We start from the raw sequence: 18986 nt of genomic DNA on the forward strand, positions 1-18986 counted from the left end.
GAACTTATGTTTAAAGTCAGAATTCTTAGAGGGTCAGGGTAGGATTAGGTATAAAGGGTGATTCAAGTCTGAATTTCAGCTTTAAATTGCTGTTCTTATTATTTCACAATCAGATTCCAGACCAAGAACTATAAGAACACTGTGGAACCAAACTCTAGAAAAGGATTTGGGATCAGACTTGATGATTATGGCTTCCCTTGTTTTGCCTATGTTTTTTTTTTTTTTATAGAGGAGCTGTTAGCTAGTGATTGTGGAAAGTCATTTTTCCACTTCACAGGGTAAAATTAGTGAAATTACTTTTATAGCATTGACTTTTATAGCATAGATAGATTTCTTTGTCAGCCTTCACACAGCCCAGGAACAATGGCGCTGCTTACCCTCATCTTGGGAACAAGCACCAAAGAAAAGAAAATCTTCCTGTAAAAAGATCTGCTCGGCCATTTAAATTCAGTCTCCAGGCCATTCGGGGAGGCAGCTGAGAGCCAAACTGATGTGAAAACTTTCATAGAAGCTTCTTCTAATTTGTCTAAAACTCAATTTTCTGCCCATTCGTGGTTCATCCAGAGGTATGGTAAGCAGCTTGCAGCAGCTCTTCTAACCAACAACTTGACCAACGCTTCAGTGGGCTTTTAAGTCAGCACCATCAACGAGCTTTAAGTTAGGCCAGAGGCTTTAACAGAACTGTGAAACTGTTAGTTATTGAAAATAAACCCATTTGAACCATATCAGCAGATAGAGAAGCACACAACAACGGAGAGAGGCTGCGAGTAGGAAGCGCATAGGCTGTCCTAGGTCAGGCGACAAAACGATAGTTGGGGAAGGCCAGTCTATGGTTATCTGTTACCTTAAATCAATACTACAGTTTTCCAGAGTACACATCAATTGCCTCATAGGTAAACTCATTCTGCACAGAAAGCACTCTATGAGAAGTCATAGAACTCAAAACAGAAAATGACGCTACCTTGCCCCACTATTAGGACTTTTATTTGATCCTAGAATAAACACATTCCCCTAATACAAACACAGAGAGCTCTTACACAAAAATAAACTGTTACAAGCTGATATATCAACTGGCTTTCTTCCCTGGGAGTACAATCTCTTCCCAGAACCTCTGAGCATCCAAACGCAACATAGCTTGAACGTCTGAGCATCCCAACGCAACGTGGCCTGAAGGGGACTAAGGACCCGATAGTTCTGAGTTCACATTCTGGCTTAAGATGCCAACACTCCAGCCACATCTCACAGCCATGCTAAAACCCTCTCTGCTTTTACACAGGGCTTGGACCTCTGCTGGGAACCCATGGGCATTACTTGAAATGCATCAAGGTGGACAGTTTTCCAAGTTTTTGTTCCATGAGCTTAGGCTCTGCTTATCCAAAGTTCAGCTCATTCCTCAGCTGGGAACTTGGGAAACATACTGCTGCTGTGAACCCAGTAGCACAAGTGGTTGGGGTGTCTTTTTTTTTTATTTTATCTGACTTTAAGTGTCAGTAAGTTGTAACTAAACTTTCCAGGGGGTAGCTGAAATTAAGCCTGAATTTCAATTCCCTCACTCCCTTGAAATTAGCATAAGGCATGAAATCAACATAAAATGCACCTCATACTCTTTTGTTAAATACTCATATGCCAGGCATTGAGACCATTGGTTCCAACTCTATTTTAAGCTACATAAGAGCCCAAAAAAATAGAGATATTTATGGTTGGCAAGGTCTATAAAGAAGCCTTCATCCATGAGCAATATTGCTTAAAAAAAAAAAAAATACCTGTTTTACTCTGCAATGGGCCAATTCCAGATGTCTCAGGAAACTGTATGTTTCACAACATACCTAGTAGGCAGCATCAGCATGATAAGAAATGCGTCTGTGGTGCTCACACGTACAGTTTTTACCCAGGTAGTGCAAGAAGGTCCATTGTCACATAGCTCCCTCCTTGCAACAGGTTTTATAAATCCTCTTCAGGAAAGTCAATGACAAGTTCAGACTCTGAAAAAGTGAAATTTTCAGTTCAGCATTTGTGTTGGGGTTATATCATGTTATCATATTGGTAGCTTGAAAAATCTGAATTCCTGAAATATAATATAGAAACATTTCCATACTGTATCCTACTTGTACTGTCCCTCTCTAACTGCTTTGCAGTTTCTACAGAATAGGATTGAGGTGAAGTTGCCAGCCTCTTGTAAGGCAAGTATTTCATTCACATTTCCAGACAGAGAATCATCATTTGTTTGAAAACCATGTTATAAATGGTATTAAGGGAATAATACAAAATTCCAGAATTCAAAAGCAAGCTGGGAGGTGAATCATTCCCCCTTGGCAACCCTAGCACTGCCCTGGGACAGATCTATTTAACACAGCATGATTTTCCTTTGCATAGCATGGTGCACACCACTTCCAGCATCCCAGAAATTTCACCATTCAAGCACACCACAGTCTGAATCAAGACGTCATTCCTCTTCTTCAGGAAGACGTTAAGACCCTCCATGACCCCCAGACACATCAGTTGTTTAACAATCTGAAATCACTTTCTACTGAGTGGTTTTTTTAGAAGCACCACAATCCCCAGCCACCACAGGAATCCAGTGATTCAGCTGGAGGGAGTCACAATCAAGCCAGGAGCTTAACCAGGAAGGGCAAGACACACAAGAACGTTTTGCAGAATTCTGACTTAACAGGCAAGCAGAAGGCAAGGAGCAGGCAAGACATTACAGAGTCCTTTCAGAAAGGTGGTAAGAAGCCTTTCAAAGAGCATGAAATTTATGACATGGCTCAGCCTTTTGCTGATGAATGAGACAGGAAGGAGGAAATAATTATGAAAAGGTCTCATTTGTATACAGAAGTTATTATTATCACATTTCGCTCGCTGACAGAATAGGTCTGGACTTTGTTTCCTAAACACTGACCAGAAACAACAGGAAACCAGTTATTCCAATAAGAGCTACGGGATACAATTCAGAGTGAGAAATCTGCTGAGTCTGAACATAAATACGTGACTGAGGTTGTGGTGTAGGTGATTTATCTTTTCTACAAAGGAATCTTTTCTACATGGACTATGGACTGGTCCATGAATTGTCTAAATTCACCTTATTGCTCTGAGCAACAGCAGTGTACTCAAGCTGAGAACCTGAGTCATATAAAAGGTTTAACTTAAAAACAGTCTTCTGTAATCCTGAATAAAGATATGTAGCAGACATCCACTTCTATGTGGGTTTATAGGAAAATACAGTGATAGTAGCCCAAAAGTTCACAGATCCAGAACAGCTTCAATATATTTACCATATACTTCACTTTCTCCTATAAAATGTAAAAGGACCAAAGTTTCAGTCCAATTATTACTATAGCATATCAGTTATGTTAACAAACACATAAATAGGTTTATGAGCAGTGCATTATCAATTTTTTTGAAATTAAGTTTTTTCATAAAGTCACTCCACCTCCTTAAAAAACATTCAGCCCTGTGCTAAGAACCAATGTTAGAAATATCAGTAAAATTAACTACTGGAAATGGGAAGAGAGACGGAAATCCTGTTGGCAAGCATAACTCAAAGGAAACAACTACTAAAACGCATTCCAGCAAAAACCAACCATAAACACCCAACTCATCATGTATATGGAAAGTTAAGGTTGTCTCCTGAAATATGGTGCAAGTTTGATGATTATGGATCTGATAAATTGACTTTCATGGTAACAAGTGCTGTGTGCAGACAGCTACATAAAATTGAACCATAAAACTATTATGTTCCAACTTTTTACCTCCAGTCAATGTCTTTTCCAGACTCAGTGAAAGAATGGACTCCCTGTCAATCAAGCATTAGATTCAAAGCCTCCTCTAGTCACTGAACCAAGTCCTGGATTACAGCTTTGCTCTAAATCAAGATGCCTTTCCTAGCACCCCAGGGAGACAAACTGTCCATCAGTCTGCTGCAGAATTAGATAGCATATGTATCCAGGGGAGAAGCAGAAATCCCAAGAGAAAAAAAAAAAAAAACACAACACAACAGAGCCCGAATTAATTTCTGTTACATTTCTTGATCATAATTAGCCAGTCAGCTTCGAGGAAAGTGTTGGGGTTTTTTTTTTTTTTGCCTGCACTTAATTGTGATCAACCAAAAAGTAAGGGTATCCAGTACTCAAGATGCTAACACGAATGACAATACCCTGCTATAACTACACATAGTGCTGATCGAGACAGACTTTATTCTTAGGCTGTACCTATATTGGGGACTCCACCCAAGTCGGCAAGCCCCGTGATAAATAAAGGTGTTATCTAACTCCCTTTGTTAGGGGAGGTTGCTTGGTTGCAAATATGAGCTCCAACGGTGCAAATGATGACTGTTTTCTTAAATACACCAGGTTTTTGTAACAGAGCTCTTCCAACCACTGCTAACAACTGATGCTTGAATGTCAAGGGTCAAGCCAAAGAAGCCAAGGGAGGCTCAGCAGAAATTCAAAACTCTCAGGAAAGGAGTGGAGAAAGAGGTCAATAAGAAGGATCCTCATGTAGAAGGACCACCCTTGCCTGAAGCATCATTCTTAGCAAATTAGATAACTATGCAACTTACCGGCCAGGTGCTGAATTTGTATATGACAATGAGAAGATTAATCACAGTAATTGCTTGTGATTGCACACATCCTAGTTGAAATGGGTGTGGCTGGTCTACTTGTCTGATTCATTTAATTCAGTTATCTTGCGCTCAGATCCACACTCCTCTGTTGCATTAAGCAGTGACCTGTTTGATATAAAACATAGGAACTCTACTGCACTTTCTCTTCTGTGATTTTTCTCTTATTTTCATAATGACCGGCACAAAGCCAGAGCCCGTGTGCATGGGTCTAATTACACAGAAGGCCTGACAGTCTTTGGGTCCAGCCCAAATCAACCCACTTCACTGGGAGTCCTCATTGGTTTCACGTCAGCCTTTCCTGTGCCATTTCACTGCCCTTCTACCAGAACTCTATATAGCAGCTTCTGAAATTGTTTCAGGTTCCTTCTGTGCCAACCAACATCCTGGACCAGGAAAGCACCTGTGAAGAGATCTGCGAGTGATTTGGGGAGTCACTGCTTATGGAGATGTAAAAGTGTCTGCTGAGACCAGAAGAACATGCTTAGCGGAGCAATTAAACTAATATTACCATTAGAATTAGTCCAGAGAAACTATATTTAAAAAATAAAACCAAAACAAACTTTGCTTACAGATGTCTGATAAAACCCGAAAAGTTGGTTTCTGAATCTCCAGAAGAGGGTGTTGGTTTCTCAGCTGGAGCCAGTTCCTCCTTCTGCCTGGTCCTAAAAATCACTCTGAGTTGAAATTATCACCGTCTGCAAGTCAACACACCTTTAGGCCAGGCTCATGACCCCAAATGGACTTAAGCAGCGAAGCCTGTTCTTCACCATCACCCGGCGGGGGTGGAAATAAAGTGTGAACATAAATGAAAGTGCTGCTGCCAATACCAATTCCAATCCCTTGCTCATTCTTGTCTCCTGATCATGCTGAAGCTCACAAAATGCTAAACATCCGATTTGATAAAGGTATGTAACTGAAATGCAATCCAACATCACTAGAGGGCAAGGCATCATCAGGATGACTTTAAAACTGCCGTGTTCGTCGCAGCATTCCAGCATCATGACTCCTTTCACATCCCTGCAAAAAATCAACAATTTGCCTGGTAACAGAATGCCTGGGCTTGAACGTTGCCACACAAGACTCTGTCTCTCACCTTGGGCAAATCAGGAACTAGATGATCTCTAAAGGTCCCTTCCAACCCAAACCATTCTATAATTGTATGACCATTTCTGCCTGCATAACTGAAAATCCATAAATAAAAAGCAAAGAGATGTTGCATCAGTCTGCTCGGTGATGTGCAAATGAATCACATACAAAACAGGGGATAGAGATTAAGCAGCAATTTCCTTTCCGCAATGTCTCTGTAACCACCTCTAAACAGAAAGGGACAATTTTCAAGGTCTCTATTGAAATATGTTGTCAATGTACCTAAATTTCAGAAAGGCTCTCGCAGATGTGTTGTTGTAAGACAGTGACAAGACGCAGTGTGGGAGCACACATGCTGCAGTAGGAGGGTTTACGATATTTATGCATTTTGAATGTGGAAAGACAGGCTTTTAAAATCAGCACAATGAAGAGAGGCTAGGGACACTACTGCTGTCAACAGCAAAATTACTTCTGGGTTTTCCAAACTGAGTCAGATACGGCATTGACTGGCCTGATCTAACTCAAATGTAACCCAGCTACAAGGAGGAAGGACTAAATTACCTCGAGTTTTCTTCCCTCTGTGCAAATATCCTGTGATATTTGCATTGCATGTGAAATGAAAGAACCATCCGCTGCAAAGGAGGTAAATTTTATCCCATCACTCAGTCACAGACCCAGTAACCCCAGCCCAAGCCAAAACATTTGGAGGGCTGTGAGCCACAGGGAAACACCCAAGTCTTCAGAGAGTCACTGAGGATTTTAAAGAGCTTGTGGTAGTGTCTGATGTGTCTAAATTAATTTAGGACACCAGCAGTCCCTTTGCAAACCAGGAGTGAATTTTCACTAAACCCATGGCCATGCAGTGGTCTGGTCAGAAGAATTGGGGGCTGGAAAGACAACCTAAACAGGGGGTTAAACATGAGGTCTTTTTCCCGACACATACATATTATTTCAGTGCTAGATGAACAAGATTTGGTCCTCATGTCCCCTCTGCTAGTGTTCCTAGCATAGAACAAGAGTCTTTAGGCTTCATGCAAGTCAGAGCTGTCAGGCTTTTTTTGGGGGTCCCAACACGTCACCTGTCCAAAAGGACTCGTCATCCGCTCACGCAACATTAGACACTGCTGCAATTCCCACTGGAACATTATTTGTCAAGCCCACTTGCTTCATTCCTTCAAGTTTTTGCCAGCTGGCATTCAGCAGGTGGCCTGACAAAGGGGAAGGACATCAAAGGCAATGGACAAGTCACCTCTTCCAATCCCAGCTGCAATTCTGATGCAGAAAGAGCAAAGGTGTCTTTCAGTTGTGACTGACATATGTGTCCATTGGCATGAGGCATCTTAAATTGGCTCTAAGGTGATTAAAAGAGCAGAATTAGCACAATGAACCAGGGGAATTAAGGGCAAAGAGCTGTACTTGAGCCAATACCATGTCTACGTCTGCCAGAGGAAAACCTGCAGTCCAGAACTCAAGTGGAGGCATAAATAGGAAACATTAACGAAGTCTCTGGTATCATACATTGAATTAAAAAGCTCACAAGGTTCTGTGTGCTTACACGAGTATCACTGAAAGCTCTCTAAGTAGCACATGAACAACTGTTAAGAGTTTTCACTGCAAAGCTTTCCAGGGACCACCTCCAAATCCTTTCAGCTTCCTTTTCACAGCTGCCCTCTCTGAGACCGTCCCATGGCGAGCTGTTTTGGGGCTTACTACTCCTCCTGCACAAAATGCTGTGAACCACTTTTCCACCACTGCAGTTACTTGCAAGTAACCAGACATGTACCAATGACCCAACTTTTCCTGTTCAGCTAACCCAGTCTGAGATCTTCTCCTACAAGAGCAACCATTTCAAGTTCAACCTGGCCAAAAGAAAGCTAAAAATTACCTTTTCCTTCCCAAACTTTCCCTGCTCTCTGTTCCATCATAGCAGCTAGTGCTATCACATCTCCTGAGTCAAGGCATCACTGTCCGCTCAGATTTGCCCTCACCCCTCACATCCAGCCCACAACTTAACCTAGTCTCGTTTTCACGTCATTCTCTTTCCCTTCTAATCCACCACCAAACAAGCTCTTTCGCTTACCTCTTCCTTCAGGCTGTGCACTGCATCCCTGCCACCTCACCAGTGAGATCCTATCAAGTTATGAATTCTCCCACCACCTCCCATCACACCAGAGATCCAGGGCATACACCACTCAGTCTTGCTTCATTGCTCCCATTTCATCTCCTTTCACGTTCCCCCTCTTGCCTCCTGACACTGCCCACTGAACACCCTACTCAAAGCTTTCCCTGTTCTTCACCTCAGCGCCTTCTGCCACACCATGTGCCCAGATCCCAGCCGACAGAAGGACCCACAGAATACACTATTACTTGATAAGCAGGGAAGGGTTGGTCTCTTTGGACACCTGCTGTCAAGAGGATGCTGAAGATGCTTTCCACACACCAGCCCTTCTAGAAGGGACCTCACTGCCCACTGAGCCCTGTCCTCTTGACCTCAACAACAAGGAGATAATGCACACTTTAGCCTTCTGCTTGATCTGGCCCCCAGCAACAGGCACATAACTATAGCATTTCAGTGGCCACCAAAATTTTTACAGTTATCATTACAGCCACAGAATAAGCAGGGTTAGAAGGCATCTTGCTATCTATCCAACTCAGCTCTTGTGAATGGGAATTACCCCACTGGGGGCTTGTTCTGGCTTCTGACAATCCTGCGAATGTTATGTAAAGCTGCACAAAGTCCATCCGCCTTAACAGGCTGGCTGAAGCCAACCTTTCAGCTGCTTTCAGCTCAGCCCAATAATCCTTGCACAAACATGGAAATATTGACATGATAAATAGCAAAACTGACCTCTTGGCTTCCAGCACCAGTGGCACCACAGGGACTGCTCCTATAAGGAACGTGTTGCCTTGGCAGAGCTGACCAGCCCCAGCCCTCAGTGCCACGTGCACATTTAGAGTTGTGCCAGGACACCGACTTCTTCCTGGCAGGGCCATGCTCCCCAAATTTCTGAAATGACTGGAATATCCCCACGGCTGACACAGTGCTGCCTATTCCACGGTAATCCTCACTGGTTTGGTACATTTATCAAAAAAGGAAGGTTACTAGTCATCACGAAAGCTTTGAAATAGCTTTTTTGAGGCCATCTGCTTACCTTCTCCCTTCTTCTTGTCTGCACCTGAAACAAACAAAAAAACCCAACTCTTTGATTTGCTGGTTCCTGGAAACATACATCTGTCTGGACATGTGGAGTCAGCCTGACCGACTGTGCAAAGACAGCCTGATTTACAGCCCCGTGCAAACCCTGAGTAACCTTGAAGGCAGAGTAAAGGACAGGACCAGCAGACCCAGGGAATTGCCATGAGCAATCAAATCTCAAACCTTATCCTGGTTTCTCTCCTCTTACCATTCCAAGTCTCCTAGATTCTGCACTTAAACATGTATTAACATCTAAGTACCTAAAAGCACCTCACTGTGCACAATACTAACCTCCACCAGAGAGAGAAAATCCCTTTTCCCTTCCAAACCCAAGCACCTGTGCAGTCCAGGTTGAATACCTCATTCTGGACCTGCAGACCCTTATCCCTCCCAGCCATGAACACATGCACAAATGATCAGAGCCCCACATACAGGTACAACAAATGTATCGGGCATATGCACACACCTTATCGCTCCTACTAGAGCTATAGATAGAAGCGGTACTAAATGGTGGGGCCCAAATATCCGCCTCATGGCAGAAACTAATCATCTCCCAGTTTGGTAGATGGGGAAAGTGGAGCTCCAACACAGGTGGCTGAACTGACACCACCCAGAATAATCTACACTGGAACTGGTGCAGGAAAAAAAAAAAAAAAAACACACACACAGGAAGATCTCTGGTCCTTTTTGCTATAACTGCCAGACTGTCTGTGTTTTAGTACCACACCAAAATGCCTCACATCCTGCAAGTTTGCTTATTGACCATACTAACAAACATCAGAGGCTGCTGCTGAAGATGCTGGTGGCACAACAGACATAGCAAAACATTCCGTGTCTCACCTGGCCATGCTCATTGCTTTGCAATGTTCCTCAGGCTTAACCAAAGATCCCTGAAAGAAATCCAAATGCTTCATTTCGTTTCCACATCACAGACTTACTCTCCAGTTACCAAAGGAGAACAGCACCCACCTAACACCAATCCTCACTGCCAGCAGTGAAGGAAGGCTGCAGAGATACACCTGCCCAAGAGGCTGCAGAAGACAGGTCAGCAGGTGTGGTGCCTTCACAGAAGCAGGAGCAGAAAGAGGTAGGACCCTGGAGATGCTCCATTCTCGCAGGGAGGGAGGACAGTCCCTGCCTGGTCTGCCTGTGCCCTCTTGTGGCTGCCTGACCATGCTGCACAGGGTGGGACCAAACCTCCGGAGAAGAAGTTACTCTCCCTTGCAAAGAACAAAGATTCTTGTATTACTTTTTAATACGGACTCTAGAGGATCCTAAAATAAATAAATAAATAAAGGAAATTGATATCCCTTTCTGGAGACAGGTCTCAATTCAAAACGTAGCTGCTTAACACAGGACAGCTCAGGAGCCAAAAAGCACAGAGCAACTTTACAGTCATCTGAGCACAAACAGTCCATTCTGGACCCATCAGGGAAGGGATGTGCAGACAGAGCTTTGAGTCTGGCAGGAAGGGGACAGCCCTTCTAATTACTCCATCGTCTCTGCTGTTGGCCCTGGCAGCTGCCTGCCAGCTCTTCCTTGAAGCCCCCATGAATCCAGGAGAATGTGTTGTGTCTCTGCTGGCAGCTCCCTGCTGCTTTACTCCAGCACTGGCAGTGAGGGCACGAGCAGGACGGGCAGACACTGTCAGCTCTGTTCCTGCTTTGTGATCACCAGTTGGTTTCCTTCTCTTGTCTTATGGGGAGCAGCTGAGGGAACTGGGGGGGTTTAGTCTGGAGAAGAGGAGGCTGAGGGGAGACCTCATCGCCCTCTACAACTCCCTGAAAGGAGGGTGCAGAGAGGGGGGATGAGTCTCTTGAACCAAGGAACAAGCGACAGGACAAGAGGGAATGGCCTCAAGCTGCGCCAGGGCAGGGTCAGACTGGCTCTTAGGAAGTATTTCTTTGCAGAAGGGGTTGTTGGGCGTTGGAATGGGCTGCCCAGGGCAGGGGTGGAGTCCCCATCCCTGGAGGGGTTGAAGAGTGGGGTTGACCCAGCGCTGAGGGATCTGGTGGAGTTGAGAACGGTCAGGGTGAGGTTCATGGTTGGACTGGATGATCTTCAAGGGCTTTTCCAACCCAGATGATTCTGTGATTCTCCATGCCCAGATGGCTTGTCCTACAAAATAGTAACACCACTTGAAAAACGGTAACATCATTTCAGAAGGCGGCACAGGACCATTCGGTAAGCGTTGCTGCTAGCTGTTGGGGTTCTCCACATCCCAGAGGTGCAGTTCCTTCCTCTGGGCACTTGTTGAAACTGAGATGCCTCCAGCACCCTTCTCCTCTCCCTGCCATGATGTCAAATGCCAATGAGTGCGAATCCAGACAGGGAAAATCTTCTGCACCCTCACCCACCTGAACAGGGTAGAGAAATCGGAGAGCAGCAGTGGGGGCCACTCATTCCATCAGAGGAAGGTGATAATGCTCACATTTACACAGGAATGGAAAGGGGAAAGGATGAAAAGGGGATCTGGGGGCCTGGCTAAGAGTGTCTCAGGGTACTCTGAGTAGGGAAGACCCAGGACCTCAGTTCCTGGCTTTACACACAGTGTGGAGAAGGTCATGGTGACGCTTGTCACACTGTCACAGCAAGCATCAGTGCCTGGGTCTCAGGATTGCACACAAACAGGAAAAACAGTGAAGGCCTGACCACTCTTGCATCAAGCACGAATCCAGAGGAAGCCCATGAGGGTTCAGAGTTTCTTTGTCCCATGCTGGGGAGAACTTCAGCACTGCGCACTCACCCAGAGAACACAAGGTTCCCTGGGCCCAGCCTTTCTACTACTCATCCTCATGCAAGTTTACCTTTACTGAATTAGACGCCCCAGGTCCCAGAACCACTATTGCCATGAGGTCTAATCCTGTGTTCTGCTCTGGCTGTACCTCTGTTTCACTTCCCAAAGGCATCTGATGTTTTGCTTTTTCCCTCCACTGCCATCCCCAAGAGATCATGGCAAGAGATCTTCCATGTTAATGTCCATAGCTAAAAGCAGGAGGAGAGAAAAATTATTTTAGTGAAGCCAGAATGACGCAACTTCCCAACCTGAAGAGTCTGGGAGCTGCTGAAGGGCAGGCACACACTGTGCCCAAAACTAGCTGGTATCTCTCACTTGTGTTTGCCTCTGCTGTGACATGGAGCTGCATGTGGGCTAGGGCCAAGGGAACCCAGCCACAGGCTCCCTTCTCCTTCTACAAAGGACAAGAAAAGGGCCTGCAGGAGCTGGATCTACCTGTTGATAAGAAAAGGCAGCCTTTTCCAAACCAAATCGCAGCTAAAAGCAGGGGGGAATTACCTGAACGGCAGCAGCAAGTTCAGTCCCCAGTGCTACCACAACTCATGCTTGCCAGCTCCTGCCTTTGCATCCAAAGCCCCAGGCCCTGGTGCAGCCAAGACCTGCCCCAGAGATCCAAAAGCCTCCAGAGAAGAGAAACATTCACTCCACACCACTTAAGGGCTCACTGGTAATGGCAGCTTCTGAAAGGCTCCCACCATAGTTCTGTCTCCACCTGCTGATAGGAAAAGCAAGAGACTGCTCAGCCCTGCAAGGAAAAAGGAAGATAATCCTTGAATTAACCAGCCTTTGGGACTGCCAGCATATCCTATGCAATGCTTCAAACCAGTAAACTGAACTAGACCACAACTGAGCAGGGAGAAACCTCAGTCTCCCTCAGCAAGAGCCACACAAGCCTGCCTTATCGCAACAAATAACTGTGATAAAACTGTTTGCTACCAGAACACCGTCACTTAGTTCCCTGGTGAAGTCAGGGAGCAGCCAGCTACAGGAGGGGCAAGCTGATGAAGAAAAAGAATTAAAACCCCAGTTCCTCAGGGCACACAGTGGTAAGAGAAGCACAGAGCACAGTGCCAGCCAAACTTGATTTTTCTCTTGGCTACTGAGCACACACACCTCAATCACCCCAACCCTAGAACTGCAATCAGACCTTTGAAGAGGTTAATAGCAAATGTTTATTTTCCTTTATTAAAGAGCAGGGTGCAACCATCCCGCTGTTAATGGAGTGACTTCATATTCATTTACAAATTGTTCTCTCTGCTTTGTTTTAAATGTAAGACAACCTTATACAATGCATTTCTCTAATTCATCTCAAAGTGCTTTACAAAGTGACACTGGGGGAAAAAAAACATCCCACAAACCAAAGTATCTCCTACATAGAGAGATCATCTCATTCCCAGTGCTGCGATGCAGCCACGTCTGTTGTGCAACGTAGCAGCTAATGGCACACGATGACATGTAGAGATCAAAAGGTCAGGCGGAACAGATACAAGGAGAAATTGTCAGGGATAGAATTTACCTGAGCTGAAATCTGCAGCTGGGGAAATACATTTCTATTTTCTCCTCTGGAAAAGTTGATGTCAAATTGCCACAAGTCTGCAGACACCAAAGAGATGCAGGTTGATCACTAGCTCAAGACCCAGCCAGACTCTTACCCAAAGATTTTCCAGGCTTTTACTCCACATTTGAAACATATTCCTTTGGTGCAGAGTAGCAGAGGCACACACTCATCTCGCTAGGGTGAGCAGCATGAGTTGGGGCACTCAGCTGTGGGAAGCAAAAGCAGAACTGGGGTGTTAACAGCTCAGACTTGCAGGTCAGCCCTTTCCGAGCTGAAAGAGGTGGATTCAAGGCTGGTATGTATTGTCAGGAACATGTTCTCCCAGCTCTGGGGATGACAAGTCATGCTTCACATAGCTACTAACCCTTAGCAAACAATACTATATGCCACTATAGCTATAAGGAAAGGAGTCCCCCGAGGAGCAGCTCAGCAGTGTACTCTAAGTGTGCTCAGTGATGGGAAAGCTCATGGGGGTCTTCCACAGAAGGTTCTCGGATTTGCTGTGAAGCTGTCCTTGTATTATGTTCTAAATCAAAAACTTCTGTCTTCCCCATCTATTCGTCCCTCCCCTGGACAAAAATCCAGCAGCTCAGTTAATTTTCCTTCACTGAAGAGAGAGTTGCTACTGTAGCCTCTCCCAGGAGAGGGTGAAACTTAATGGAGCTGAGGATGGTGATTTGGTTCTGGGCACCAACTTGCTAAGATGGGAGTTATGATCATGGGAGACACACGTCAAGAGTGAAGAAATGCCACATGAGATGAAGCCTCCAGGGCGGGTGGTAGCCAAGCTCATTCCACAGTCACTGAAAAAAAAGGCTAAATCGGCTACAAAACACTGTCATGGCTTTAACACAGTTGTACAGACAAGCCTGGGCCCAAGTTCAAGCTACAGCAGACCTCTGCTTTCCAACAGCTTCAGGGACATCCTTCCCAGCACATCTTGAGGTATACGGGAACCTCAGCCACATCCCTCTCATGTCTCAAATTTCCTCACTGGGGATGGCAGCCCAGAAGAAGCTGGGCTTCCCAGCAGAGGCGCATCTCCAGGTCGAACGTAAGACTGTGGAGGAAATCTTGGGGCCTCAAGACACTGCCCAGCCTGGGCATGCTCCTTCTGGAGACAAAGAACCCAGCCTGGGACCGTGGTTTCTATCGAAAGAGTGGGAACAGTACTGCCCAAAGCTCCCTCAGAGCAAGAGCAGCTCAAAGGCATGTTTGTGGGTGAGGTTTGTATCTAAGAGCACCATGGGGGGCTTCTGCACTGAGGACTGTCACAGGGCACCACCCATCAAGGTCTGCATCTGCCTGTGACAACTGCAGCAGATTCTCCAGACCAGGAGAAAACATCCTGCACCGACAGCAGCCAAGCTGTAGCCAGCTGTGAGTTACGCAGCTTTCCTGATCGCTTTCTTCTACTGAAGGCCCCAGGTGCAGAGCTCCGGCCTCTGCTCTGGCTGTTCCCCCAGCCTGGATTACCCAGTGCCAAACTGCAAGCTAAAAACAGAAACAAATCCCTCTTTGTGACTCAAGTTGGCAGAAAGCTTCTCTTGCAGGCTCCTTTAAAAGGAGCAAGGAAGTACTTGGAAACAGGCTATTCATGGCTCTCCAGAAGATTATTTGTGTGCTGCTGGCATTTACAGGGCTGTTAGGGGAGTAAGTGGTCAGCAGGACCTATGTGTACAGCTGGGCACAGCACCCTCCACCCCAAAGAATGAGGGGAACAGATGGACAGACAGCCAGCATCTGTCCTGAAGGACTTGCTTACAGAGAGAAGGTCCAGGACTCCTGCCTTGCACAGGGCCAGCCTCAGACTACGCCAAAGCAGACTGCATATAAAAACAAAAGTTTAAAAAACAAAAAATGGATATACACTGCATATAGGAGACTCCGCAGAGGACAGTCTGTAGATGGCCACCCCAAAGCAGCCAGGGCCAGCCCAGCTCTGGGGGGGGTAGCTTGGCAGCTGCATTCCAGTCACAGTTGGAGAAATAGGACAGCTGAAGGTGGAACTTGTGCTTCTTGCTCCTTGATCAGCTTCAGGCAGAGGGAGGGTGGGGAGGGAGTAAGGCCCACTGCAGGAGAGGCACTGCCTTTATCTGTTTGGCAGACTACGTTTGACAAGCGGTTCATTCAGGAGCAGTTTCCTTCCATGCTCAGGCCTCTGCTTACATCTCACTGGGATAAAACCCAAGTTTGGCCAGAGACATCTCCCTCCGGAGCCGCATGACCTCCCAGTACATCAGCTCCACTGCAAAGCAAAATGGGTGTGGGGGAGAGAAGGAAAAAAAACACCAAAAATCAGTAAGCAAGGCACAGCTGGACACCACCTCATGTTATGCTGTGCTCTCAGTGCAGCCCAGCCAGGCTCAGCCCCAAAGAGATGGGAGCAAACATGCTGGAGGCTCCAGCAAGACAGGCCCATCAGGTCATCCCTTACCAGCTCCACCCCAGGGCAAAGCTCCCAACGAGTGATGAGCAACAAATAGGTGCATCTATTCCTCCCAGCTCATGCCTTTTTGTCATTTAAGAGTTTCTCAAAGACACAGGGAGTTCAGGGTCCCCCAAGCTGGCCCCATTACTCTCACGCTGAGTAGGATCTCTTAATTCCTCCCAGTGGCCCCCAGAAGGCATCCCCACCATCCCCTCTTACCATCCTGCCTCACCAAGCCCTGCTGGATATAGCGAATGTATGTGAAAAAGTTGCACACCGCTGTGATCTGAAGGAGAGAGAAGAAAAAAAAAAAAGTCAGCTACAGAACTGCTTTGCCTGTCACAACATCAAGAGGTTGGCACAGCACCCAGCAGGAGAGCTCTTGGTGTTCAGCACCTGAGAAATAGTACCGTACACTACCAGATGGCAAGAGATAGGAAGAAAGCTGGTTTAAAAAATAAATAAATAACCAAAATTCTGGGTGTCTGCAATCCTGTCCCAAGATATTATGCGATCCATGAGACATACTATGGAAGAAATCCAAACTACTGCAGATTTCAGACATAAGTAAACACTACTTAATGTGGCAGCAAAGTCCATGACCCTCCTTCAAAGAGCACTGTTCTCCACCTGAAGGAAAATCTTTGGAGTTAAAGGTCTGTGCAGAAAGCATGTGTGCAGGGAGGTAAGGGTGTTCATGACACATTATGTGCAAGTGGCAAAAATTAGTCAACTTAAATCCATGCACAAAACCAACTTTTTGTCTCAGAAATAGTCCCATGTTACAGGATCAGCTCTTCTGACATGCAACTCGGGAAAGAATAAACTTCTACAATTGAATCGGAGCCCTAACAGCAACATTAACAAATCATTCACCTTCTCCCTTCCCTCCAAAGAAAGGACAGCTTGTTCTCACAACCATTTGAGTCACTGATCTGTACTAGAACAGTAACAGGAGCCAGCATTTAAAGAGCAGAAAATTACTGTGTTTTACAAAGGAGAATTAAAAAATAATAATAAAGCAAAACAATCAAAGCCTTGTACTGAATCAAACCGTGGAAAGCAAACACACTGAGGACAGGTTACCTGAAGGAACATAAGGCAGAGCACCAGAGTATGAGGCAGGGCTGGAGACCTGCACCGTAGAGCCAAGACCAAGAGCCACCTCGACTTCAGGAACAAACTCAAGCCCCACAGGTCTCTGTGACTGGGCTGAGCCAAGAGCTCCTCCATCTCAGGGCTTGGAACAATTTTGGAGGGTCACAGCACCCTGGGAAGGTGGATGACTCACCCTGGCCCTGCAGGATGGTGAAATGTAGTAGTAATTCCCAGAATCCCCCAGCATGATGCGGTGCTTGCAGGTCCTGGGGAGGCCACTCAGAGCACATTTCCTGCAGGCAAAGAAAAAACACTTCAGCCTTCAACAATCTAGTGGCTCGGCAGAGCACAGCAATTCAACAACCTTCAGACTATCCCCAAGAGATGGAAGTGGGAGTTTAGAAGCCAGACCTGTGTCAGTCAGCATGAAGAAGAAAAAAAAAAACATGGCTGTAAGAGCCTTTTGCTTCTAGAAAGATTCCATAAATGGCAAGTTTAGTAGACCTTAGGCTAAATATCAGGAACCATGAATTATTCCACGCCCAAGCAAACCAAGGCTGTAGCCTTTTCCCTGGCAGACAGCCCAAGACAAAACCACAGAAAATATTAAAGAGGTGAGGCTGGAGTAGAGTATAACCAATGCGCAGAGACCAGATGACATCTCCCCCATGTTCCAGGCAAGGCTTTTGCTGAAGGAGTTCTGCTCAGGTGTATCACCCTTCCTGATGGGATGCAAATATACATGCTGGCTGGGGACCAAACCTGGTCTCAAAACAGGTAAATCCAGCAGTTGAGCAGAACTTGCTCATGCTGAGAACTCAGAACAAGTCACACTGCATCCTTTATACTAAGCTCCTATTAATTAATTTGGGCCTGATTTGAAGCTACTCTAGTTGAAGCCACAGGCAGTGACTTTGTACTGACTTCAGGGGGCTTTGGATGAGGCCTGAAGTTCCTAAGAACAAGCCAATCCCTTCTTGGGCAGGCAGGGAAGAAGCTTGGCTTCAAACTGTAAGGAGATTTCAGATCGAGTGAAGAAAATAGTCTTTTCAAGACAGCCTAGCTCCCAGGGAGACTACCAAAAGACAATCAGCAAGGGTGCAGCATGCCTTTATTATTTTCTTGCCATTTCCTTCTGTTATTTGCAAGACTAATGGTTCCCAGGACCAGCCAGTTGCCCTTCCTTCATCACCACTTAAAGCAGCAAAGCAGAGTTTTCTGCTGCATAGAATCACCACATTCCCCAGAGACTTTGTGCCTGCATGGTGGGAAAAGGGACATCATTTCCCAGCTGCCAAAATTTGCTCTGTGGGCTGTGGAAGATGACAGCATACAGGAGTAGATGTTTCGGAGAGCCTCTGAGCACGTCTCTGTGCTTGCTCTCCACTGCTATCAAGACAAGTATTAGCTAAGAGGGGAAGCATGGGCTGTAAGTTCAGATACAATGAGAAGTAATCACTGACCAAATATTAACACAACTCAAGGAGATTAAATCCTCAGAAGGCTCAGAATGACCAATACCTTTGTAAACAAGATATCTTTAAGAGGTCCCAAAATTTGAGCATTGCAGTGTACTGGAAAATAGAGAATCCTACTAGTCGCTCTTGCTTTGGGTGGTACCACATGGTGTAACTTCAGCTATCACAACCGTAGCTAGAAGTAACCTAAACCATAGCATTTGGATCCCAGTTTTCTTCTTTCTGGTCCACAGCACGTCCAAAGTTGCCATAAAAATCAGTGTTTTGCATCCGGGGAACAAACCCCTTTTGGGTTCTTTGTTGCCAATAGCAAGATCCCTTACCATCCTGTCTGTATGGAAACTGAACAGGGTTAAAAAGTTAGCTTAGTTCAGCTCTAGCCTCAAAGCTGCTAAATTGCACTAAGTTAGTAACTTGTTAATGGATTAGAGATCTTTGATCACTGACTAAACAATAAATACTTCACTTACGTTACAATTTGTGACCGGAACCCACTGTAAAGACACAAAAAAAAAAAAAATCAAAAGGAAACTGAAAAGGATAAACACAGGATGGGTTGTTCTTGGAACAGGTCTGATACATACTCACGCAACAATTTGCCTAGAGATGACAGAAAACACAGAAGAGAGTGGTAGGAAATCTGCATGAGCATTTACTGTTACAGGAACACCTTTGCTAGAAGGTGCTCTGCTTGAAGCCAAGAGAGGGAAGAACAAAGAGA

The 18986-nt window shown here is 45.5% G+C and overlaps 1 protein-coding gene across 18 annotated transcripts in view; it reads right to left on the reverse strand.

The window, feature by feature from the left end:
* Nucleotides 1-18986, reverse strand: part of RAB3IL1 (RAB3A interacting protein like 1) — a 74137-nt gene that overhangs the window by 38982 nt on the left and 16169 nt on the right. For 2 of the 18 annotated variants that reach the window (XM_074884369.1, XM_074884366.1), the window contains exons 8-19: nt 18736-18759; nt 16981-17080; nt 15909-15975; nt 13217-15506; nt 12199-12415; nt 11711-11888; nt 9873-10123; nt 9744-9793; nt 8860-8883; nt 5191-5638; nt 4559-4726; nt 1764-1982 (exon numbers count right to left, since the gene is read on the reverse strand). In XM_074884369.1, the coding sequence (XP_074740470.1) occupies nt 15424-15506; nt 15909-15975; nt 16981-17080; nt 18736-18759 (274 nt within the window). In that variant the 3' untranslated portion in view covers nt 1764-1982; nt 4559-4726; nt 5191-5638; ... (4 more) ...; nt 12199-12415; nt 13217-15423. Of the gene's footprint in view, nt 1-1763; nt 1983-4558; nt 4727-5190; nt 5639-8859; nt 8884-9743; nt 9794-9872; nt 11022-11710; nt 11889-12198; nt 12446-12848; nt 15507-15908; nt 15976-16980; nt 17081-18735; nt 18760-18986 lie in introns of those variants that run through there. The other 16 variants (XM_074884374.1, XM_074884373.1, XM_074884372.1 and 13 more) reach the window with 14 other exon arrangements.

This window comes from Strix uralensis, chromosome 15 (genome assembly GCF_047716275.1).
Source record: "Strix uralensis isolate ZFMK-TIS-50842 chromosome 15, bStrUra1, whole genome shotgun sequence".
NCBI lineage: Eukaryota > Metazoa > Chordata > Aves > Strigiformes > Strigidae > Strix > Strix uralensis.